The sequence below is a fragment of the Sorex fumeus genome, unplaced genomic scaffold, assembly GCF_029834395.1.
Source record: "Sorex fumeus unplaced genomic scaffold, SorFum_2.1 ptg000008l, whole genome shotgun sequence".
Lineage (NCBI taxonomy): Eukaryota > Metazoa > Chordata > Mammalia > Eulipotyphla > Soricidae > Sorex > Sorex fumeus.
The window spans coordinates 54,594,012-54,620,604 of record NW_026606065.1 but is presented as its reverse complement, the minus strand read 5'-3'; the positions used below and the strand labels follow the sequence as shown (position 1 = coordinate 54,620,604).

Here is a 26,593-nt window from a genome sequence, read left to right as displayed (position 1 = left end):
GCTCTCCTTCATGTTAAGGGTTTCTTTAAAAAAAAATTATTAGTGAGACACCATGAGGTACAGTTGTAGACTTACAAATTTTGTGCTTGGGTTTCAATTATACAATGATCAAATACCCATCCCTCCACCAGTGCCCATTTCCCACCACCATGGATCCCAGTCATTTTCTGCCAGTTAGTGAAGGGGGTGAACCATTTATTCTGATTTTTTAAAAAAAATCAGTGGAATTGGAACTGCAGAAACTCCTAGCTAGAGTTTATGTCAATATAGAGACTCTGCTCACGGCTTCTTAGACTTGAGAGTAGACCCAGGGAAAGTGTACTGCATAAATACAAGGTGGTGAGTGGGAAAGGGTTGCTCTCGTAACCTTATACTAAAATCAACAGAGCTTCAATTCATGTCCTTTTCTTCTTCCTTTGAGGGACAAATTGGAAAACTGTTGAGTGGGAAGAGTTTATTTTGAACACTGCTGGCACCTGTGAAAGGATTCTTTAATATCATTCCTGAAATAGGAGTCCCAATCTTCTTAGAAGCCCCAAAAGACACTAGAAAAGAGCTGACAAAAAGGAGTTTTTCTACTTGATTTTGAAGACTTAAATGCATATGAAATCATTCTATTAACAAATATCTTTGTCTTTGATCTTTGTTCTCAGTCACAATCATTACCATCCAACCACACTGAAACTCTATTCTCTTACTTTCCCATTTGCTATCTTTGATGCTCACATTTTTTAAATGTTAAGTTTTTTGACCCCCCCCTTAAAGAACACATTTATTTTAGGTGTTTCTAAAATGTTAATTTTAATTACAACTATCTAAGAAGATGACATGTACATATTACTCAATAGGAAGTGTAACTCCCTTAAAAAAATATTATCTTTTGATAAATACTTTCAAATGTCAACTCAAAAGGCAGCTAAGAAAAAGAGTAGTATCACTTTTGAAGTAAATCACAGAATAAGCAAAGAACCAGAATCAGAGCTGGGAGATTTCTTTGTTTCTATCCCAGAAGCTTCTTTAGTAAAATAAATCCCTCTCTGTACTTTGCAGTGAAAAATAATGAAACTGGACAGTGCAAGGACTTTTTGTTTGTTTGTTTGTTTGTTTGTTTTTGCTATCATGCTGATATTTTTGATATTTTTTGAGTCGCTGGGTTCTTCCTTTAGGTTGGCCCTTCATTCCTGAGGCACTATCCCTCATGGCCTGTTGATTAAGACAACATTCTCTAGCAGAATCCTTTTTTAGAACAATCAACTCAAATGACTGTACAATGTTAGTGTTTGTGATCCAATCAACTAACTCCCATTGATTTTGTTGTTGTTACTCAAGGAAAAAATTGAGAATAGTGCTCACCCATGCTCATTACATAAGAAAATAAGATGATCTAATACTTTTTAATATAGTGAAGGATAGCTTTTACAGTTTCAGAATTCTGTGAAAATAGGAAGAGATTCTGTTGCCAGTACCATAAAGAAAATGGAAAAATGGACGGAGAGAATTGGTAAAAATGGAGGAAAGAACTTAAATTCCCATTTACTATTAACAATTTCAAAGGGCTTCGGTATGCTATAGCAAGATTAATATTTTTACCACTGAATATTGATAACAAGCTACTATATACTTTAAAATATTGTGTGAACGCATGTGTGTGTGTGTGTGTTTGTGTGTGTGTGTTACTCTATCACTGATTTGCATTGCTGGTCCCCAAATTTAAAAACATTTTTCATTTTTTTAAATTATGAATCATGTTCAGAAAGATGTCCTCAAGTATTATAAGATCACCCTTAGAAGGTCAGAGTGATAGTACAGCAGGTAATGTGCTTGCCTTGTGTGGAGCCAACTTGGATTTGATCCCCAGTACCAGATATTGTCCCCTGAACTCATCAGGAGTGACCCTTGAGCACAGAACCAGGAAGTATTGAGCACAACAGGGTGTGGTCCAAAAATAAACAATAAAAACAAACAAAAGATTACCATCAGAGTCCTTGTACACTAGTCTTCATCATGGGTATACACTTGTATAATCGCTAGAACAATGTGTATTAGACTTTTGACCCACAAGTTTCAATTTAATCTTAATCATTCACAAAATATCTTATTCTCTGAGCACTCATTTATCTACATCCCTATTTTACTTTGGTGGTGGTATTGGTCCCCAGGGATCACAATCAGTGCTACTTATCTTCATGTGTGACTGGGAGTCAAACCCAGAGCCTGATAAATGCAAAGCATGTGTTCTAACAGTTAAACCACAAAACAGCCTTTCCAAGTATTTAAATAAAACGTGATTTTCCAGTATTTTATATACCAATGACAGTGATAGTGCTTAAGCTTATTCAACACTTATTATATGCTCATTATTACTGTACTGCTTTTGCTTATCTATTTAATCTTTCTGACAATATAATGAGAAAGGCATTGATGAGGAAACTAAGACCCAGAAAGGTTAAGTCTCATTGTTAAGATTCTAAGCTAGGACTTAAAAGCCCAACTGTCTCCCGAGCCCTTGTTTGTGGGCCTTTATTATTTAGCCTACAAAAAAGTTGAAAAATGCAAAAAAACAAATAAAAATCACAAAGCTAATACCTGTGTAAATTGACCACTGGCTGGGATGAGATGGGTCAGTGGGACTCAGCAAGCAAAAGGGCAGCATGATTCTTTCCCAAGCACTACTATGGGTGACAGAGTAACCTTCTAGGGAAGACACAGTCCCTGAAAGTAGATCTGTGATACTTCTGTCATCAAGCAGGGATTGTGTCTGTTATAACATTACATTGGATACTTTGAGTACATCTCTATGATCTTCCAAGCCATAAATAAATTTTCCAACTCAAAAGAACCTCGTTTAAAGGAACCCTGACCTCACTCTGATGCCACACCCAAATGCAGTATGTGCTTTTATCTATCAGTACATTCGTTGGGAACCAGGTGCAACGTCCCTAGCAGATTACAAGATGTGCCTTCTCCGGCAGGCCACCCTTGGAGGATGTTTTCTTTCATTTCCATCTGTCCTTTCCAAATTGGCATGGGATGGGAAGTTTGGGCTTGCTTCTGGAGTATCCTTTGTTTTTGAAAGGCTAATATTCATTTCCTCATTTTCCTTGGCAAAAACATAAATAAAACAACAATAATAGTAATAACACTTGGCAGTAACAGTGAGAACTCAGAGAAAGATTAAAAGTGGCAATTAATCAAGTCATCCCCACTGGAAAATGCATTCCAGGGACACTCAGGAAATTTGCTTTAGAACACTAATCTGCGCAGGATCTCAAACTGACATTTCCCTATGTTCATCATGATTTAGAGGGCTCTAGTAAAAGGTGGGCAAAAGATGATAATCTTACCCTGATACTCTGAGTTTTTACCACTGTGCAAGTCTTTCTTTGCAGCTACTAAATGTACATCAATTTTCTCCGGCTTTACTTATCAAATGCTTGGGCTTCTCCTAGTGCTTGTACTCGCATAGTCACGCAATGTCTTCTTTAAAAAGGAAAAATAAAAAAGCTTGAATAAAACAAACAGTTGATATTGATCTAAGTTCACTACAAAGGAAAGTAATTAAAGGATGGATCATTATTTCTCTGATGTAATTTTTAATAGCGCCCACAAGAAATTCTCTACCCTGATTATCCTGCTACATTCAAAGATTTGGGCTATTGTGTTCCAGGTTTCATGCTGTATAGTTCAATTGAATTGCCTCATGAATACGATCAAGGCAGGTTTATTTGATTCTTGTTTTAGTAAGTATTATGTTAGTCATGAAATTTTTAAAGCCCAGACAAATAATTTCAATAATGAGATAGAGTATACAGAAATGTAGCTGTGCTAACAACAAAAAATTTTCTATTAACTGTTAGTCTAATCATGTCTTATATTTACAACATTGAATTCTAATGAGAGGGAACAAAGTCTTCAAATTTAAGCTGTATCTTTAGTAACTTTCCTACAGTCTGAATAGAATAAAATGGAATCATTTACGTTTTTGTTTGAAATGGAATTAATTTTGTTCCACTAATGCCAAGTCTACAAGTATGCTCAAGTAATAATCCTCATTTAAAATAAATAGAATAAAATATGTTTAATTTGCTCTTTCCATTGGATTGGCTTTCTATTTATTGTCTTCACTAAATATTGAGTTACTTATAATTATGGAATAATAGCACTAGATATTATAATTCAACATTTTGTATTTAGCATGATTTCACCCACCACTCCTTCCTGGGAATGTATTTCTTCTGCCTAATTTTCTCTCTAAATGATTTTTTTCTTCATCTATGCATGATAATATTCTCCTACTTACTGGTTTGGGGGTATTTTGACTTCTCAATAGAGTAAAATTCCCTTGTTGAAAGGGGGGAGGTATATATTTCATTCTTTGCACGTTTGCCATTTAGCTCAGTCTCCCAAAGCAAGAAATGTTGATTATGATTTGGAACTTTCTTGTTTGAGGTTTTGTGGGTGTTTTCTTTTGGTGGGGGAGGGGAATGAGAATATTGGGCCATACCCAGTGGTGCTCTGGAACCACTCTTGGTCCTGTGCCCAGTGAACACTATCAGCTCTTGACTCTGGACCAATTGTAGCTCCAGGGATTGAACAGTGGTCAACTGAATGCAAAGTAAGTATTTTAATACCAATACAATCCCTCTGAGCCATTGATTAGGAATTTTTCTTAAAAATTATAATAAAAAGCAAGAAAATACCTATGTAATACATGTGCACAGCAGTAGCAAAACAAGGCAGCTAGAAACTGGTATGACATGCCAAGTACTACTTGTACATTACATATACATTACATAACTTAATCCTTGAGGTAGTCGTTTATCAGTATCACTTTTAATATGGAAATGAAGACTCAGTGAGGTGTAGCTGAGACACTAAAATAGAAGCAAACCATGGAAGAGCCACAGAGCCAAGTTTTAGGCTTTGGTTGATTCCAAAGTAATGATCTCTCTCCATTATATCATGAGGCCTTTTGTGTGAACATCAAAACACAACCTCTCTTCAAAACTAGACTTACATTATTTGGCAATTAAAAACCTGTTCCTGCCAAAGGTAGCATTTCTTCACTATAAAGAAGGGTTGGAGCGATAGAACAGTGGGTAGGGCATTTGCCTTGCACGCAGCCAACATGGCCGACTCAAGTTCGATTCCTCTGCCCCTCTCGGAGAACCCAGCAAGCTACCGAGAGTATATCGCCCGCACGGTAAAGCCTGCAAGCTTTGCCAAAAACAGTAACAACAAGTCTCACAATTTGTTGTGAGACATTACTGGTGCCCGCTAGAGCAAATCGATGAACAATGGGAGGACAGTGCTATAGTGTTACAGTGCTATATTATGTAAAATCAAGTGTTTACTATAGACGGTCCACAGAGTCAAGCACGCTGAAAATAAGATATTCAAATTACAACAACCAAATTTTTAAGAGTGCCTGTGAAGCTGGCAGGCTGGTCTTGGGGGTGGGGCAACAGGAGAGAATTCAGGAATACTAGTGAAAGAAAATTGACACTAGTGATGAGATTGGTGCTAGAACATAGCACTGTAGCACTGTCCTCCCGTTGTTCATTGATTTGCTCGAGTGGGCCCTAGACATAATATGTCTAAAAATAAACTATCAATAACTTTGTAAATCATGGTTCTTTGATAATTTTTTTAAAACCCTAATAACAAAGAGAAAAGAAATTTCTGATCCCAAATCATAGCATTTGGATGAGTAGAGAGGAATTTTTTTATTATAAAATACAATTTAATTATAATTCCTTTTGACTTCCTTATGAAATGGATGATATTTTGAGGGGGGTGGTTCTCCAGTGTTGCTTTGTGGATACATGAGTCTGGCGATCAAACTTGGGACCAAACACATGGTTGGTTTCATGACTGATTAGAAAGAATAGTTGTTAGCTCTGTGGCATCTATTTTTTTCACACAGGCTCATGTAACCCAGCCCATGTAACAAGTAATATATGGCATCTTATTATTTTGATTCCATGATTAATACTTCCATCATACAAAAAATAATGGAACAAATATTCCATAAACATACAGGAGATGCTTCCAAGTTGTTAGGATAGGTGCACTAAAACCCAGTTTGAGATAAAGCTAACAAAAGCTACAACACTACACACCTAAACATATTTAGAACAAGAATTGTATAAGGTCACTGCTTATGAAACACAACAGAGAGAAGATGGACTTGCCCACGTTTTAATTTGCTTTTATCATCTTTGTCAACACGATCAGCTGAAAAGAGAGAACACACTTGAGAGGAGGCAACTGAAGCTTGAGATTGGTTAAGGGATAAAAAGAGTATAATGACTCTAATGAGTCTGAATCTCATTACCCACACAGATTACATCCAGGATATAAAAAGAGCTCATGTTAGTGATCTGTGGAGGACAAGGGAGGTGCTGAAAGACTGCATAAACCCAAGCTTTAAAGAAGTGAAGAAAACAGATCTTGCCAACCACATGCCATAAACTAAGTTTATCGTTGATTCTTAACACAATTCTAGAGAGAATTACCAATGACTGTCTTGGAGATGCTTTTAAAAAAGATCTCCAGACACAGAATAAAATGAATATTTCAGCTAGATTTTATATATATATATTTGCATATATATATATATGTGTGTGTGTGTGTGTGTGTGTGTGTGTGTGTGTGTGTGCTGGAGCGATAGCACAGCGGTAGGGCGTTTGCCTTGCACGCAGCCAACATGACCGACCCAAGTTTGATTCCTCCGCCCCTCTTGGAGAGCCCGGCAAGCTACCGAGAGTATCTTGCCCGCACGGCAGGGCCTGGCAAGCTCCCCGTGACGTACTCGATATGCCAAACACAGTAACAACAAAGTCTCCAATGGAGACGTTACTGGGCCCGCTTGAGCAAATTGATAAACAATGGGAGGGCCTTTTACCATATATACATATATATATATATGTATATATATATATATATTCCTAGGGCTGCCATAACCAAGTACATAGACCAGGTAGTTCAAAAGCAAAAATTTATTTTCTAAAACTTCTGGAGACTAGAAAGCTGAGACAAAGAGGTATTAACAGGGATGGTTTGTTTCTTCTGAGGTCTCTCTCATTGGTTTATAGACAGCTGTTTTCCCTTATGTCTTCATATGGTTTTCTGTCTATATTTATCTGTGTTCAAATGTCATCTTCTTTGAAGTATACTAATCATATTGGATTATAGTCCACTATAATGACCTTATTTTAACACTATTACCTCTTTAAAAATCCTATATCATTGTAACTCAAACATGAAAGCTTGTAACTATATCTCATGATGATTCAATAAAATAAAATTTTAAAAGTAATAAATAAAAATCATATATCCAAGATATACAATTTTTTGAGGCACTGGTTTTAGGATATCAACAAGTGAATTGGGGGATGGTGTGATCAATTTTATCCCTAAATGTTGGAGAGATAAAACAGTGGGTTAGGCACTCGCCTTGCATGTGGCCAACTTGATGTTGGTCCTTGGCATCCCAATGGTCCCCTGAACACTGCCAGAGTAATTCCCGAATTCAGAGCCAGAAGTAAGTCCTGAGTACTGCTGGTGTGGCTCCCAAGCCAAAATAAGTAAATAAGTTTTATTATTTTTTTCTTTTTAGCTTTTTGGGCCATACCCAATGATGCACAGGAGTCACTCCTGGTTCTGCACTCAGGAATTACCCCTAGCGGTGCTCAGGGAACCATATGGGATGCTGGGAATCGAACCCGGGTAAGCTGCGTGCAAGGCAAATGCCCTACCTGCTGTGCTATTGCTCCAGCCCCAGTAAATTGTTTTAGCTCAAGAGAAAAGTCAAATTTATCTTTATCTTTTATGTCAATATAGCAATAAAAGTAGAAAACTAATAATCAAATTTAATTTTAATTTTTAATCAAGACAGAGCAGTGGTATGCTAAAATCAGCTGGAGCATTTTGAAGGGATGTTCTCTCCCTCCACGTCTTTGGGGAGTCTGTTTGTGTGTGTGTATGTGTATGTGTGTGTGTAACCTAGGATCAAAGCTAGTACCTCACACATGGAAAGTGCTTTATCACTGCACCACAACACTTGTACAAAGTGTGTTCTTTACCTCATCAAGTACATAGAGATTTTGAGTATTTAGTAGTTTTCCTTTGACTCAAACCGGAGTTACCAACATACATTTTTTAACACTAGCATTTATTGGATTTGCTATCAGCCAGGCAGTGTTTAGTACTTTGTGTGGATTGTTGTATGTAATCCTCATGAAAACTTAATAGAAAATGCCTAGATGTCAATATTATCGAAATTTTATAGATAAGAAATCTGAGAAACAAATTCAAATTACTTGTATAAGGCTGCACAGCTAATACATTAAATTTTGGGTACTAAATGCCAGCATAGCTGGTTCTATATCACATATTTGTAGTCTCTGTACTATCTTTTTGTCATAGTGTTTGAGAAATTTAGCAAAGGATTTCTCAGTAATGCTTCGTGAATGTAAAGAAACTAAATTATAAAATAATTCAATGATTCTATTACTTCTGAATGACTCTTTCTGAAGACTATTCAATTGATTATGGCATGGAAAGCTGAGCTTCACCTGCCTGACACCAGTCTTCTTTCTTTGGGTCTGTTCTGGTCTATATTTAAATCAACCATCTACATGAGAACATAAACAAGACTGTCAAGTTAACAAATGAGATAGAACTTGGAAGGGTGGAAAATAATTGTATTTTGAAATTAGGGTTCGATTTTCAACTCTAAGTGAGAAACAGCTGTCAGGTTATCACACAGATGGGCATTCCATTGAGGGTAAAGGCCAATGAAATGGGATCACTTAGCCTGTAGGCTGTCATAGGATTTACAAAGGGAGTCACCTTACTCTATTGTAATATACCTGTCCAGTTTCAATAGAGAAGAACATGACAGGAGGACATGGAAGAAGTGGCTTAGTAAGTGCAGTGTTGGGCTAGAGGGGTAACGCCCAGTTACTAGCTCACAGAATGATCTCAACTCAAATTTCTTGAGCTTTTTTAATATTCCAGTTTTAAGAACTTTGCTCATTTCTCTGCAGATATGAGTGGGAAGATTACCAACTCTTTGAAAATGAAGGGCATACATAATAATATTAGAAAAGAGCTGGTCCAGGAGAAACAATTGTGGATAGGGTTTCTTGCATATCAAATGCTTGAGAGAGCACTAACTGGAGGATTCCGGGAGAAGAATGACTTGTGACAAGTGGCAAATGCATGGAGTCTACTTGCAGGTAGAAAAGGGAGGTCCATGAAATGTTTAGTATTGGGAAGCATCCCTAGAACACAAAACCAAAAAACCCTGATAGGGCCTCTAATAGCTTGGAGCTATTCATTAGGTGAACCAGAGCATTTTATGGTAATGAGTTTCATACAGAAGAGAGATAGAATAGTAGTACTGTCATTCCCATTGTTGATCAATATGCTCAAGCGGGCACCAGTAATGTCTCCATTGTGAGACATGTTGGTACTGTTTTTGGCATATCGAATACGTCACAGGTAGCTTGCCAAGCTTTGCCGTGTGAGCGGGATACTCTCAGTAGCTTGCCGGACTCTCAGAGAGGAGTGGAGGAATCAAACCCGAGTTGTTCCAGGTCGGTGGCGTGCAAGGCAAGTACCCTACCTGCTGTGCTATTATTCCAGTCCAGAAAGTATAGTAGAGGCAATAAAGATAAGGTGTTGTTTTAGATTTTATTATAAGTGTGTTTATTCTATAAAAATTAAAAACAGGTGGCTTATTTTTCTAAATATTCTAAGTTCAGAGACTATTCTTAAATACTTTCTGCATAAATGCATAACTCTTATGGTATACAAAATGTTTTTGAAAACTTATAACCAATATTTACATTACCTCCTTTAATTGTCTATTGACCACATCACTTTGATTTTACTTACTAAAAATATTTCTGTACCTGTTTTTCTGAAAGGCACACAGTTCTTATTATAATACTAACTCCTCTCAGAAATAAATCCATACATATTTGTACACTTAATTTATAACAAAGGATCCACAAACATACAATAGAGAAAAAAAGTCTATTCAACAAATGATACTGGAAAAATAGAACAGTCACATGTGAAAGAATAAAACTATACCAGTATCTAACAAATATCACATACAAAATAATTCAAAATAAAATAAAGACTGATCTGTAAGAACTAAAACTATAAATGTATCAGAGAAAACATTGGCAATACTCTTTCCAACATTGGCCTTAGTGATCTGGAGAAGGAGGTCAAAATTCCAATAGCAAGAGAAACAAAAGCAGAAACAAACGCAAATACATCAAATTTAAGAGTTTTTCATATCAAAAACTATGATTAAGATAAAAAGATATCCTACTGCATGTGAAAAATGTATTTACATGTTTCATCTAACAATAGGTTAATATTCAGTGTATATAACAAATTCATAATACTGAACTACAAAAAATGAATAAGAAGTGGACAGAAGAGCTGAATAATTTTCCAAAGACAGCATATAGATGGCCTTAAGGCACATTAAATGGATGCTCATCATCACTTATTATCAGGGTATAGCACTGTAGCACTGTCCTCCCATTGTTCATCAATTTGCTCAAGCAGGCACCAGTATCGTCTCCATTATGAGACTTGTTGTTACTGTTTTTGGCATATTGAGTACACCATGGGGAGCTTGCCAGGCTCTGCCATGGGGTGGAATACTCTCGGTAACTTTTCCAGGCTCCCTGAGAGGGATGGAGGAATCAAACCCAAGTTGGCCGCATGCAAGGCAAATGCCCTACCCGCTGTGCTATCACTCCAGCCCATTATCAGGGCAAAACAAACCAGAACTATATGAAATATCACCTCACATCTCTGTGGCCTATATTTTTTAAATGACCTATATAAAAAAAATCACAAGTAACAAGTTGGCAGGGTATGTAGAAATAAGGGACTATTTGTACAATCTTGGTGGGAATGTAAAGTGTTCTTGCAATTACGATAACATGTGTGGACCCAGAAGCAATTATTTTAAGTGAAATAGGTCTGAAGGAGAAAGAGAAATAAATACCAGATGATGTCACACATTTGGAATGTAAAGAAACAAAACAAAGCAACATACAAAAATCAAGCAAAGCCATGACCACAGAACTGAAGTTGTCAGGATGACAGGACAGGGGTGGAGGTGGAGGATAGCGTAATGAAGCAAAGGGTTGAGGGGTTCTAATGGACTGTGAGAGCAGATCCTTGTTACTCCGGTGATAAGAGTGTGCTGTGCCGAAAGAGAAGGACAAATATAGAATGGCTGCATTCATTTGTGGTATGTTAAAAATACATAGTAGAAGACTAATATCCAGGGGCTAGGATATTAGGTCAATGGTTGGAACTAACCAATGTGTGTGGGGCTGAAGGTAGGTAAGAGAGAGGAGAGACCAGTATGACAATAATATCTGTGAACGATCACACTGGGCAAGAGTGTTAAAAGTAGGTAAAGAGATATTTCTTTTCCTTAAATTTTAATTCATGAAACACCATGAGGTACAGTTGTAGACTTACAAATTTTTGTGCTTGGGTTTCAGTTATACAATGATCGAATACCCATCCCTCTACCAGTGCCCATTCTCCCCCACCACCAGTCCCAGTATCCCTCCCATCCCCCTTCCCCCCATCCCACCCTACCACTGTGGCAGAGCATTCGGTAAAGGGATATTCTTGATAATGTTTCAGCGTCAATATTGCAAACCGCAATGCCCAAATGGGGAGTGAGAGAGAAAGAGAGAGAGAGAGAGTCAGAGACAGAGACAGAGACAGGGACAGAGAAAGAGACAGAGGGAGAGAGAGAGAGAGAAAAAAAAAGCCCCTACCATAGAGGTAGGCTGGTGTTGGTGGGGAGGTGATGGGAGGGAACCTGGGGACACTGGTACTGGGAAATGTACACTGGTGGAGGGATGGGTGTTGGAATACTTTGTGACTGAAATCTAATCATGAACAACTTTGTAAGGATCTATCTCACAGTGATTCAATTGAAAAAAAAGTTTTAAAAAAGAGTGTGCTGTGGTATCTGACATTTGAAGAGGTGTGAACCTGTACTTATAAAACATATGCAGTTTTAAAAGAACACTCTCCCATTTTGCTCCCATTAAACACTCCCCTACCACACACACACTCTCTCTCTCTCTCTCTCTCTCTATCTCTCTCTCTCTTTCTCTCTCTCTTTCTGACAAATAAGGGTTCATTACTGATACCTCATTTTTACTGCAAGAACTTCTTGCAACTTAAAAAGTTGTTCTTCTCAGAATTTTGTCCTTGATCCTATCTATGTACTTCTCAAATTCTGCTTGGAAAATCACCTCTAAGTCCATGGCCTCAACCAACTAGTTGCCAAGGTTTCCTAAAATATCCCTAGTCAAGTCACCTGACCTTCAATACAGTTTTTCCTGCTCTATAATGTACATTTCCACTTGAACATCCCAGTGGGTTTTCAGATCTGGCCTGGCTAAAATGGAATGAATCATCTGGCCTTCTAATTTCCTCCTTTGTCCTCTCTGAGGGGATTCTATTGTTGGTGAATTACAACTTCATTTCTTAATCTCTAAGCTATCAGCCAGGAGACTGTTCTGGATCTTTCCCTATTGCACACTCATAATCAGTCACCAAGTGTTAGTTTCCTAATCATCTCTTGAACTTAAACCTGTTCTCTTTTGTCATCCTTTGTTATAAGCATAACTCTGATATTTGTCATCTTACTGGACACCTGTAATAACTTCCTGATGTTCTCTAAGAGTTTGTCAGTTTCACCTATTCACTGTAGCCTAAGAGAGTTTTCAAAAGCCGAAGTCTCATGGTACCACTTCTCTGTCATGGCTTGTTTATTCTTGTCTTCAGGATTAGCAAACAAACTTTTCATCTCGGCTTGGAGTACATTCTGGTCCCCTCACTCCTGCCTACACAGAACATGAGCAATAGTCTCAATAGTCCCAACACATCCTACTCAATTACACTTCTGTGCACTCTATCCCCTGTGTGTTGACCATTTTTCTCATTTTTTTCTCTACACCCAGACATCACTTTTTTTTTCTTTTTTTTTCTTTTTATTAGCGAAACACCATGAAGTACAGTTGTAGATTTACAATTTTTTGTGCTTGGGTTTCGATTATACAATGATCAAATACCCATCCCTTCATCAGTGCCCACTTTCCACCACCATGGATAATATCCTCCCCTGCCCCCATCCCACCCTGCCTCTGTGGCAGGGCATTCCCTTTTGTTCTCTCTCTCCTTTTGGGTGTCAGACATCACTTTTTTTTTTATTTATTTCTTTATTGAATCACCGTGGGAAAGGTTACAAAGCTTTCAGGTTTAGGTCTCAGTCATGCAAATATCAAACACATTTCCCTTTACCAATACTTATTTTTTACCATGAAGAACCCCAATAAAACCCCACCCCCCACCCCTCCCAGTCCCTGTGGGGCAGATGAATTCTAGTTAACACTCTATCTGCTTTGATTAGATTCATTGTTTCAATAAAAGACTCACCACTATTATTTAGAGTTTACCCCCCCCCCCCCAATCAGACATGCTGAAAAAGCATTGTGAAGTGATTTGCTTTCTACAGCTGGGTTCAAGAATTAAATGTTGGTTTTGGATTTCTGCTATTTTACTTATTGACCCTGGAAGTATTTCTACTGATAGTCAGATAGTTAAGAAATTGGTTTCTGTGCTCTGGAGTCGTGGCCGTGCTGGAGAGCCGCTAGTGGGGGGCAACTGGTGGCCTCGGTAGGGCGTGAAGGGTGGACCAAAATGCATCCCTTCCCATGAGGTTTTAGTCGCCCCCACGCCCCCGGCTCATACCTGCTGTCCACAAGGCTCCCATGTGGCCGCCATCTTTCTTTCCAGAGAGGAGAGGGCGAATGGGGCAACACCCTTTCCCCTCCAGCAGACTTGATGGCCTGGATTAACGTATAGTCCGTTCACTTTTCTGCTCCAAGCTGCTGGGTTCTGCATTAAATCCTTGTGTTTCTGGGGCTGTGGCCGTGCTGGAGAGCCGCTCGTGGGGGGCAACTGGTGGCCTCGGTAGGGCGTGAAGGACGGACTGGAACGCCCCCCCTTCCCATGAGGTTTTAGTCGCCCCCACACCCCCGGCTCATACCTGCTGTCCACAAGGCCCCCATGCGGCCGCCATCCTTCTTTCCAGAGAAGAGAGGGCAAATGGGGCAACACCCTTTCCCCTCCAGACAGACATGATGGCCTGGATTAACGCATAGCCCGTTCACTTTTCTGCTCCAAGCTGCTGGGTTCTGCATTAAGTCCTTGTGTTTCTGGGGCTGTGGCCGTGCTCCAAACTTAACTCTGATTTTCAGAGAGAAACGTTGGGTGGTTTACTTCCCATGGATCACTTTGTATATAGAGAGACGTCGCGCAGCCGCTTATGCGGAAAAGTCCTAGTTCCCGCATACTCGAGCTGTGCTTGTAGAGGCTTCTGGTCACCGGGGTTCCATCTGGGGGAGGCGGGATGCGGTACCTACCCCATCTGGGACTTCCCGATGATCTCGGCTCTTTTCGGAACCTGGTTGTTTTTTTTTTTTCCTTCGGGATCTGCGGATCCCGCCCTCCATGTTGTCCTTCTCTTCGGCTGAATGCCAGACATCACTTTTTTTCCTTGTTGTCTCTCCCCACTCATAGGATGACATTGGTTTGTTCTTTCTCCATTGCTGTAGTGAGTTTAGGTCTATTGAATTATACCCATCACAGTACCCTGGGAGCACTTCCATTCCTCTATGTTTAACTTCTCCCTTTGTGCTCTGCTTCCCCTATCTGTTAATCACCTATACCCCAAATCAGACCCTGTGACTTGTAAGGTCAGATTCTTCTAAGGACACTGGATTTTGTATTTATAAGTGAAATAATGCTTTTTCTCTTTCCCTTATGCCCTTCACATAGTTTACTTTAGAGTAATGTTCTTTTTTGTTATAGACACAGGAATACAGTCAATGCTATGCTTTCATAATTTGGGAGTTAATTGACTCCAAATAATATTTACTTGTAGGCATTTGTCATATTTACTCAACTTAAGCCTCAGTTACCCTTAGTTCCTAGCACCCCAAAAGCAGGTTCCCAATTAAGGGACTGGATTGATACAGGGCAAGTGGTAAGCTACCCTGGCATTGAAACATGACAGGCTAAGTGCTGTAAAACTTATAAGTTAAGAGCATGGTCACGGACAAATTCTGTTTGACCCAAAGAGCAGTGACCTAACCTTGCAGCGGTTAGGAAGGACTAATCTGGCCTGAGGACTGTAGTCTGGGATCTATAGTGAGATGTCCCCAGGACTCTATAAACAATATATCTCTTACTGTGTCCATACAAAATGACTATAAAGATTATTAAATAGTAACTCTAAGATGATTGTTTATGCACTAAAGAAGAAGTATGCCCTTAGATGAAATTCTGCCCTTGAGAGGATCTCCTAGCAAGAGGAGATCTTTGGCTTAGAAGAGCTTCCCTGGAAGGAAAGGCTTTACATGTGTTGATTGTGCTAACTCACCTGGGAATAGCTGCTACCCCCAACCTTGGAGGTTGGGCTCTTAATTAAGGCAGCAAGACTGGGCATGGGGAGACTAGTATAGAGAAAGTAGAAGACAGGAATGAGGGGCAGTGTGAGACTGAAATGGGGCACACAGTGAGACTGGAATATGTGCGCGGGGAGATTGGAATAAATGGCTGGACAGAGATTGGAATAAACTGAGATTAATCACCAACCAGCCTGGCCCCCTTTTTCTCCTTCCATTCATCACCATTGGCCACCTGGGGTGGGAAAGTGGCTTGACCACCAAATGCATGTGGCAAGTGCCCACACATACTTTGTGAACACACACCACTCAAGAATTTTGAATCTCTCCTATGCTTCTGCAGCATCCTGTGGCAAATGTCTTTATGTGTAGTTATTCTGGATTTTAACAACCCATACATAAATTCATATTCTCTTAAAAGGTAATTTTTTTATGTAGAGTCCCATGTACCAGCTCTCTTTCTACCTTGGCAGCTAATAAAGAGTCTGATGTATAGTGGACTGCAAATACCTATTGAATGAATAAAAACTGCTTTTGCCTAGAAAAAAATGAGCCAAAATCAGTAGTAGAAACAAATTGACACGGTTGGTTTTCACTGAAAAACATTTGAGCATCAATGAAATTCCTGCATCTCTGGCAGCCATGATTAGATTTCCCGAGATTAGTGAATGCCAAAAATTATAGTTCTGCTCTTATCCATGACTCCTGCCAGGATTCCAAAAGGAAGTTGATAAATAAGGTTTAGCAAGGCACCCTGGCCTTTTGTGATCCCCTGGGTGATATTCAAAGCCCTTAACCGACCTCTTGCATAACCCAACATTTAGCCTCATAGGCTTAACAAAGAGTTCAATATAAAAGAGGAACAAACTTATAAAAATGAGCTAGGAAGGACACTTTAGAAAGGCCCAATATGAGCAAACAGGCAGGAGAAGGAAGTTCAACTCTCTAAAGAAGAAAGATCATCATGATCCCAAGTGCAAGAGAGCTCAAAAGCTTAGTCCCAGATCCAGCAGGTACCAGAAAGGAAACATTGCATGCAAACTGGCAGGGAAAGAAATTCAGAGAAGAGGTGGCATATGTCACCTGACAGTGGGTATCATTATACAGAAGACAGCCCAGGCAGGTAACCGAAGGAAAGCTGAACGTCTGCAGGAGGCAAAAATAAGTTGATGCTGAAATGGTCAGTTATCTGGTAGCTGTCAGCTTACCTACTAGGGACAAATGGCATCATAAATCAGAGTCTGTGCAAAAAATCCCACCCAAAGCCTATTTTTGAACAATCAATGAGATAGATCTGCTTTTACATTTAAAAATATTGTTGGGAAAAAAAACAAAGAAGTGTATTCAACACAGCCTGCATGGCCCTACAAAGCCTAAACCTTCTCTAACCCTTTATAGTAAACATTCTGGACCTCTGTGAAGAGACGTCTGTGTAGCTGTGTATCCCATTCCACTCGCTTCCAGAATTTTATAGAATCGCATGCACTGAGGCGTGGCTTTTGAAAATAAAGTAATCATGGTCGATAGGTTTTCTCTCATGTTAAAGACTAATAATAGTCTCTAGCTTTGAGGATGCTCTCCATTTGTAAAAAAAACTCCTGTACTCTAGTGGGTGAGGTGTGTAAGGGAGGAAGTTAGGAGATAAAGTCTTCGGTGACAATATCAGGGCTGACTGCAGATTTTAGGTGGCGTGGTCAACATCAGTGCATTCTCATTCCTAATCTGCAGAATGGGGATACTGTCTGCCTTACTCTCCCCTCACTTGGTAAGTCAGGGATATCAGGAGCCAGTGAGATAATACATATAACATGCTTTGCAAAGTTGAAAGGGAGATACAATTAGAACTATTATTACAGAGGGTGACATCATCAACCCTTAATGAAGGCTAAATTAGGAGAAGATGAAAGATGAAAAATTAAGTCAGTTATTAGTGGAACTTTCTACTCATTTATTTTTTTTAAAAATCTGTTTCCTCATTAAATCTTTAATAAAACTAACAAGTGTCGGGTTGATTGAGTTTTAAGTTCTTCTCCTTTAATTCACAAAGCTTATCTATTTGTTAATTGTTTGTGCTCAGGGAGGAGGAGAGAAAATGAACCATGAATGCCAGAAGACATCATTAGAATTGATGGAAGCATAAAAAAGTTGGGGGTGCCGTGGGGAGGGGCTTATGCCTTCATTTACTATCAAAACCCGTCTCACTGAAGCTGGTTAAACTGTTTCCATTCGAGATCTAATTCAAGGTTACCTGCCAGTCCTTGCCTTCAGCTGAAATACATTCTGACCCACACTCACATTCAAACAGTGCTATTTTTAGTAGGTCCCATTCCTTTTCCTTTGCTGAGTGCACAGGAAGAATGTGTTTCTCAAAATTCCTTGAAATTATATTGAAGCATGTGATTCATAGTTCTGGCCAATGAGCTTACGCATAAGTAACATGAGCTACTTCAGGGCCAAAGGATAAAAGAACAATGAATTTTCCAAGTAGTCTCTTGGTCTCTGTTCCGGAAATCTCAGATCAACTCTGTACCAAATGGCAGAGCCATGAGGTTGGAAGAAACTCAGCCCCTGAGCTGCTATATTTCAGCTGCCGTGAGAGATGGATGCATCAACTTTTGCATAAAGAAGAAAAAAAGAAGAGTTTTTCTTTTGCAATGATTCACTGATATTTCAAGACTTTTGGTTAATACAGGCTGATATTTATTTTATGATATTTGCCCCCTCAAGCTGGGTATCAGAGTTAATATTATCTTCATTGAAATTCACAATTTTATTTAAACAATTTTAAGCCATTCCACTTTTATTACTGAGGCTGTAGAAAGTTTTATTTTTTAACATTTGCCTTTCTATGCCCCTTATAGACAGTGTTACTCCCAGCACAAGACCAGTAAATCACAGGTTATGAGCTTAGCATGTTCAATGTCTGTCTATAAACATATATATGTATACACACACACATAGGCATTGAGCCTACTTCATATATGTATATCTATACAGAATATTCTGCCCCCACACCAGGCTGTCTACATCAGGGCCCCTTGGAGGGGGTGGGTTGAATCTCCCTCCCTGCCCCAAATATAACCCCAGCAGCCAAAAACCTCCAGAACCCAGCCACAGCCATGCTCAAGGCAACTCTCCACATGCTTAGACGAGCCTTATGCATGAAGGAACTGACAGAGGAACCCAGGTATGTGGGACCCGTGGCTGAGATCTCCAAGCCTGCTCAGATCAGGATTGTCCTTCCTCCACCCAGATCACCAGTTTTCCAGTAGCTTGGCAGCCACACCAACAAACTGCCCCAGTGCTATGTAATCTCATCAATAGCCAAGACCCAAAGACTATAAAATAAAGCTCCCAGAAGAGCAATGCAGTATTTTCTGGAGTTACCTCTTATACTCTAGCCCACTATTGTACCTCCTCTCTGAGAGCCTGGCAAGCTACCGAGAGTATCCCATCTGCACGGCAGAGCCTGGCAAGCTACCGGTGGTGTATTCAATTATGCCAAAAACAGTAACAATAATGGGCCTCATTTCTCTGACCTTGAAAAAGCCCCCAATATGCCATTGGGCTATGCTAGAGCATGACAGGGACAAATGGAGTCATTGCTGGTCCCTGCCGAGCAAATCAATGATAAATGGGATGACAAGTGACATATCTATACCTAACTATCTTTATGTCTACTTCTATCTTAGGTCCTCAATTATTTCTTCTACATATTTTTTATTATCATTAACTCTTAGTTTAAATTTCATCTTCTCAATGAGATTTATTTTATACTAGAGACTGTACTGCAGACTCTGTTTTTCTTCTTCATAACTTTTATCATGCTACACAATCTTTTAAAAATATTTCCCTTCAATGTGCTGCACAGCTAGAAATAATGGCCAAATACGGCTAATTGTATAACTGTTTCTTCATATAAAACTTCTAATTCCTAATACAGCATGAATTGCAAACGTAGGTCCCACAGCTCAAAGGTAGAAAAAAAAAAAGAACATTTTTATGTCCTATAACTAGTCAAATCCGCCCCCCCCCCCCACACACACTTTCTGGTGTCAACAAGAAGCAGAAATTGGAGAAGTACATCTGTTGCATCTATAGAGTGTTAGTTGTAGGTAATTGAGCTTAATCTTCCAGATGCCTCTTCCATATACACAGAGAACCCTCAGCTTCAGATGTTTCTTCTCTAGACGATTCTAGCAGAATGGTGAAAGGTGCTTGGCAGCAGATGATGGAGCCTGGAATCTGTTCTCCTAGGCAATCTTTTGGTGTCTCTTACCTTTCTAACTGCTTGATGCCACACCAGCTTGAATTGCTGACATCTTCAGAGGAGAAAAACTGGGATGAGTTTATTTGACTTGATTAAGGATTTGTTTTTTTTTAAGTGATCTATACTGTAGGACTAAACTGTTGGACTCTTCTCTATGAATCCCACTCAAATACTCTATCTGTTCTATAGAAAAAAAACACCAGCAAATGGTGTCCAGAGGTCACTTTGCCCTTCATCATGGAGACCTGTTGCAGAAAAGCTGTCAATGGAAGAATTCGAGGTCCATGTCACCTGCCCAGCAGCAGGAGATTTAGGGGCTGACTGCAGCCCTCCATTTCTCTAAGTACTTTATATCAAATGTTTTATTCCCACATGATCATTCTACATAAAGGGATGGTATGGAATTCTCCTCTGAAACTATACCCTTTCAGAAATCTTGGAAATAAGATCTTTTAAAAAAAAAATCTCGGAAAGCCGGTTTCACCCCTGGTCTGCGTGGGACAGGCACGGAGGCCCAGCTCTGGGCAACCAAGCGAACGGCTCCTATTGCAACCAGGTACAGCCCGCCCCCAAGGGCCTGGGACCCTCTGTGCGCATGCCCAGCTAACTCCACCTCCTAGAAAGCCGGTTTCACCCCTGGTCTGCGTGGGACGGGCACGGAGGCCCAGCTCTGGGCAACCAAGCGAACGGCTCCTATTGCAACCAGGTACAGCCCGCCCCCAAGGGCCTGGGACCCTCTCTGTGCATGCACAGCTAGCTCCATCGACGTTCCCAACTCCTCGCTCAGTGCCAGGGACTTTTTCCGGAGCCGCGGCCGCTAATGCAGCCGCGAAATATTTTCCCACTTCATATGCCATAGGAACCATAAGCTACCTTCTTCGATGGAAACTTCTCTAGTTTAACTCAGTCACTAGAAACACAGTAGCCAATAACTCATAAGCCTATCTTAACTCACACTGCATATCAAGCAGAATAGTAACAGTGAATGTTAAGGACTAAACCACAGTTTTCACAATGGTAAAGCAACGCAAAAGCCCACCAAACTTTCTTATTGAAGAGTCTAGCCCAGATGACACCCACAGTACTTCAGTGTTAGACAACCTCTCTGACAAGGAATTCAGGAGGGAGCTACTTAGGATGCGTAGGGAACTAAAAGAAACAATGGAAAGCAATGCCAATAGAAGACAAGAGGATTTGAAGGCAGAAATGAGGAAAATGCAATCAGAAATGTCAGACCTGAAAAATCTCGTAGGCGAATTGAAAAACTCAGTGGAAGGCCTCAGCAGCAGAGTAACAGCTGCTGAGAACAGAATCAGTGAGCTCGAAGATGAAGTTCAGAGACTCTCCAGAAAAGAGCAGAAAATGAAAAAGAGACTCACAATTCGGGAAAAGATGGCAAGAGAAGATCGTGATGAAGCCAAGAGGGGTAACATAAGAATTATTGGAGTCCCAGAGGTACAGGAAGAAAACCTCGATGAAGAAGAAACTGTCAAAGACATCATTGCTACAACGTTTCCAGAGCTGAAGAAAACTTGTGACCATATTCAGGAGGCCCGAAGGGTACCAGCTAGAAGAAATCCGAATAAAAATACCCCAAGACACATTCTGATCAAAATGACCAACACCTTAGACAGAGACAAAATTCTGAAAGCAGCAAGATCGAAGAAAGAAATCTCTTACAAAGGAGCATCCTTAAAATTCACAGCTGATTTTTCTGATGAAAGCCTTATGGCCCGAAAACAGTGGTGGGACATAGTGAAAAAACTCAATGAAATAAATGCCTCCCCCAAAATTCTTTACCCAGCGAGACTCTCATTCATAATAGAAGGAACAACACACAGTTTCACAGACAAACAACAGCTCAGGAACTTCATAGACTCAAAACCGTGGTTACAAGAACAACTAAATGGGCTACTTTAAGGCAAGAAAGGCCCCTCAAATACACCAAATTTCAACAGAACAATGGGACAAAATCCCATAACAATAATCTCTCTCAATGTCAATGGGCTAAACGCACCAATTAAAAGACATAGAGTGGCAGGATGGATTAGAAAATTGAACCCAACATTCTGCTGCCTGCAAGAAACACATCTCAATAGTCAAAGCAAACACAGACTCAGAGTCAAAGGCTGGAAAACAATCCTACAGGCAAACAGCTCCCATAAAAAAGCTGGGGTAGCCATCCTAATATCAGACCACATCGATTTCAGAGTGAGGAAGGTCATAAGAGACAGTGAAGGCCATTTCTTATTGATCAAAGGATCTGTACAACAGGAAGAACTTACAATAATAAATGTATATGCACCTAATGAGAGACCAGCAAAGTACTTAAAACAACTACTCATAGATTTGGAAAAAGACATCAACAGCAACACAATACTAGTGGGAGACTTCAACACTGCTTTGTCACCTCTTGATAGATCAACCAGACTCAAGCTTAGCAAGGACATACTTCATCTGAGGGAAACAATGGAAGAAAGGGACTTAGTAGATATATACAGGACACTTCATCCACAAAAAGCTGAATACACATTCTTCTCAAGTGTACCTGGAACATTCTCCAAGATAGACCACATGCTGAGCCACAAAACATGCCTCCAAAAAATTAAGAAGATAGAGATTGTATTGACAATCTTCTCAGACCATAATGCGCTGAAATTAGAAGTAAATCACATACAAAAACAGAAAACTAAATCAAACACCTGGAAATTAAAAAGTGCTCTACTGAACAACGAGTGGCTTAGACAGGAAATCAAAGAGGAAATCAAAAGATTCCTAGAAACGAATGAAAATGAGGACACGAGTTACCAAAACTTATGGGACACAGCAAAAGCTGTGTTAAGAGGAAAGTTTATAGCTCTACGAGCATTCCTCAGGAAGGAGGAGCGAGCACACATAAGTAACCTAACCTCACAGCTTAAGAGCTTGGAGAAGGACCAAAAAAAGGAGCACAACCCGAACAGGAGAAAGGAAATAATAAAACTCAGAGCAGAGATTAACGAGATGGAAACCCAAACAACAATCCGAAAGATCAATGAAACCAAGAGCTGGTTCTTCGAGGAAATTAACAAGATTGATAAGCCTCTAGCAAAACTCACAAAGAAAGGGAGAGAGAAAACCCTAATAAACCGAATCAGAAATGAAAAGGGGGTCATTACAACAGAAACTACAGAAATTCAAAGGATCCTCAGGGAGTACTTTGAGAAGCTGTATGCCACGGAACATCAAAACCTCGAGGAAATGGATAAATTCCTAGACTCCTACAGACTCCCAAGGCTGAACCAAGAAGACCTGGAATACCTGAACAGACCTATCACCATCAAGGAAATTGAAATGGTAATAAAAAGTCTCCCCAAGCACAAAAGTCCTGGTCCGGATGGATTCACTAGTGAATTCTTCCAAATCTTTAAAGAGGACTTACTCCCAATCCTCTTTAAGCTTTTCCACGAAATTGAAATATCAAAAACACTTCCAAACAGTTTCTACGAAGAAAATATCACACTGATACCAAAAGCAGACAGAGATACCACAAAGAAAGAGAATTACAGACCGATATCCCTGATGAACACATATGCAAAGATCCTCAACAAACTACTAGCAAATAGAATCCAACTACTCATCAAAAAGATCATACACCATGACCAAGTAGGATTCATCCCAGGGATGCAAGGATGGTTCAACATTCAGAAATCAATCAACATAATCCATCATATCAACAAAAGAAAAGATAAAAAGCATATGATTATATCAATAGATGCAGAGAAAGCATATGACAAGATCCAGCACCCCTTTATGATGAAAACCCTAGCCAAAATGGGTATAGAGGGGACCTTCCTCAACATAATTAAAGCCATCTACCACAAGCCTACAGCAAGCATCATCCTCAATGGGGAAAAACTGAGAGCCTTCCCTCTAAGATCAGGGACGAGACAAGGATGCCCACTTTCTCCACTGCTGTTCAATATAGTACTGGAAGTACTTGCAATAGCGATTAGGCAAGAAAAAGATATTAAGGGCATTCAGGTAGGAAAGGAAGAAATCAAGCTCTCACTATTCGCAGATGATATGATACTATACTTAGAGAACCCAATAACCTCCACCAAAAAACTCCTAGAAACAATAGACTCATATAGTAAAGTTGCAGGCTATAAAATCAATACCCAAAAGTCCATGGCTTTCCTATATGCAAACAGTGAGAGAGAAGAAAGCAACATGAAAAAAACAATCCCGTTCACAATTGTGCCCTAGAAAATCAAGTACTTAGGAATCAGCTTAACTAAGGAAGTAAAGGACCTGTACAAAGAAAACTACAAAACACTACTTCAGGAAATAAAAGAGGACATGAGGAAATGGAAAGATATCCCCTGCTCATGGGTCGGGAGACTTAACATTGTCAAAATGGCAATACTACCGAAAGCATTGTATAAATTCAATGCAATCCCTATAAGGATACCCATGACATTCTTCTAAGAAATGGAGCAAACACTCCTGAAATTTATATGGAACAATAAGCCCCCGCGAATAGCTAAAGCAATTCTTGGGAAAAAGAAAATGGGAGGAATCAACCTCCCTAACTTCAAACTGTACTACAAAGCAGTAATAATTAAAACAGCATGGTACTGGAACAAAGGCAGAACTGCAGACCAATGGAACAGGGTTGAATACACTGACTTCTCCCCTCAATCATATGATCATCTAATCTTTGATAAAGGTGCAAGTAATGTGAAGTGGAGTAAGGAAAGCCTCTTTAACAAATTGTGCTGGCATCACTGGACGGCTACATGCAAAAAAAAATGGGCTCAGAACTCTGCCTAACACCGTGTACAAAAGTAAGATCAAAATGGATTAAAGACCTCAACATCAAGTGCGACGTGTCCCTAGGCGCTCTGTGCGTGTAGGTGAGGCTCTTGCGGGGCTCGGGGACGCCGTGCGGCCTGGGACGGGGTGAAGCAGACATCATGGATCAGGTAATGCAATTCGTTGAGCCAAGTCGGCAGTTTGTGAAGGACTCAATTCGCCTGGTTAAAAGATGCACCAAACCTGATAGAAAAGAATTCCAGAAGATTGCCATGGCAACAGCAATTGGATTTGCTATAATGGGATTTATTGGCTTTTTTGTGAAGTTGATCCATATCCCCATTAATAACATAATTGTTGGTGGCTGAATATCTTTACAGACGAATGTTTTTCATTTCGGGGATTGGTGAAGAAGTGAGGCTTTGAGAAGTTCATGAAGTAAAATTTGCCCCATATATTTTGTGGTGTTCCTGTTATTCTTCCAAGGTGTTTTCTATTTCTAAATTAAAATATAATTTCAAAATAAAAAAAAAGACCTCAACATCAGACCAGAAACCATAAGGTACATTGAAGACAAAGTTGGCAAAACCCTCCATGTCATTGAAGCTAATGGTATCTTCAAAGATGCCATGCCACTCGCCGAGCAAGTGAAAACAGAGATAGATAAATGGGACTATCTTAAACTAAGAAGCTTCTGCACCTCCAAAGAAACAGTGACCAAAATACAAAGACAGTCTACAGAATGGGAAAGGATATTCGCCAAATACACATCTGACAAGGGGTTGATATCCAGGATATACAAAATACTGGTTAAACTCCACAAGAAGAAATCATCCAACCCCATCAAAAAATGGGGCAATGAAATGAACAGAAACTTTCTCAAAGAAGAAATCCGAATGGCAAAAAAGCACATGAGAAAATGCACCACATCATTAATCATCAGGGAGATGCAGATCAAAACCACAATGAGATACCATCTCACACCTCAGAGACTGGCCCACATTCAAAAGAACAAAAGCAACCGATGCTGGCGTGTATGTGGCGAGAAAGGGACACTCCTTCACTGTTGGTGGGAATGCTGACTAGTTCAGCCCTTTTGGAAAACAGCATGGACGATTCTCAAAAAATTAGAAATTGAGCTCCCATTTGACCCAGCAATACCACTCCTGGGAATATATCCCAGAGAGGCAAAAATGTATAGTCGAAGTGACATCTGCACTTGCTTGTTCATTGCAGCACTCTTTACAATAGCCAGAAACTGGAAGAAACCTGAATGCCCAAGAACAGATGACTGGTTAAAGAAACTTTGGTACATCTACACAATGGAGTACTATGTAGCTGTTAGAAAAGATGTAGTCATGAAATTTACATACAAGTGGTACAACATGGAAAGTATCATGCTAAGCGAAATGAGTCAGAAAGAGAGGGATAGACATAGAAAGATTGCATTCATCTGGGGGATATAAAGTAACAAAATATGAGATTAATACCCAAGAATAGCTGAGATCAGCACCAGGAGGATTACTCCATAACTTAGTGGCCAGTCGGGCATTCTAGAGGAAAGGGCAGCTCAGACAGAGAAGGGAGCACCAAATAAAGGGTGTTTGGAGGACCCTTCAGGAGGGGAGATGCATGTCGAAAGTGGACTATGGACTGAACATGTTTGCCACTCAATGCCTCTTTTGCAGACCACAACACCCAAAAGGAGAGAGAGAACACAGGGGATTGCCCTGCCACAGAGGCAGGGGGGATGGGGGGATAGGTGTGGGGGGGATATTATCCATGGTGGTGGAAAATGGGCACTGGTGGAGGGATGGGTATCTGATCATTGTATAATCAAACCCAAGCACAAAAAATTGTAAATCTACAACTGTACCTCATGGTGTTTCACTAATAAAAAAAAAATTGTAAGTCTAAAAAAAAAAATCTCCCTGCTCTTGGTCTTCTCATTTTAATGCAAATGTATGAGAGTCAGTATATAATC

General features: G+C 39.8%; 1 protein-coding gene across 2 annotated transcripts; it reads left to right on the top strand.

The window, feature by feature from the left end:
- Positions 1-24,681: 24,681 nt before the first annotated feature.
- Positions 24,682-25,131, top strand: LOC130019265 (protein transport protein Sec61 subunit gamma). 2 transcript variants are annotated; one of them, XM_056109903.1, is made up of 2 exons: positions 24,682-24,710; positions 24,766-25,131. In XM_056109903.1, exon 2 carries the CDS (start codon positions 24,771-24,773, stop codon positions 24,975-24,977), a length of 207 nt encoding a protein of 68 aa, XP_055965878.1. In that variant the 5' UTR covers positions 24,682-24,710; positions 24,766-24,770; the 3' UTR covers positions 24,978-25,131. The 2 variants fall into 2 exon arrangements, with proteins under 2 accessions (XP_055965878.1, XP_055965879.1); XM_056109904.1 differs by having other exon boundaries at positions 24,687-24,710; positions 24,763-25,131.
- The last annotated feature ends 1,462 nt before the right edge of the window (positions 25,132-26,593 follow it).

Excerpts from the sequence above, each read along its gene's own strand:
- LOC130019265 (XM_056109903.1), top strand. The coding sequence starts at position 24,771 with ATGGATCAGGTAATGCAATTCGTTGAGCCAAGTCGGCAGTTTGTGAAG.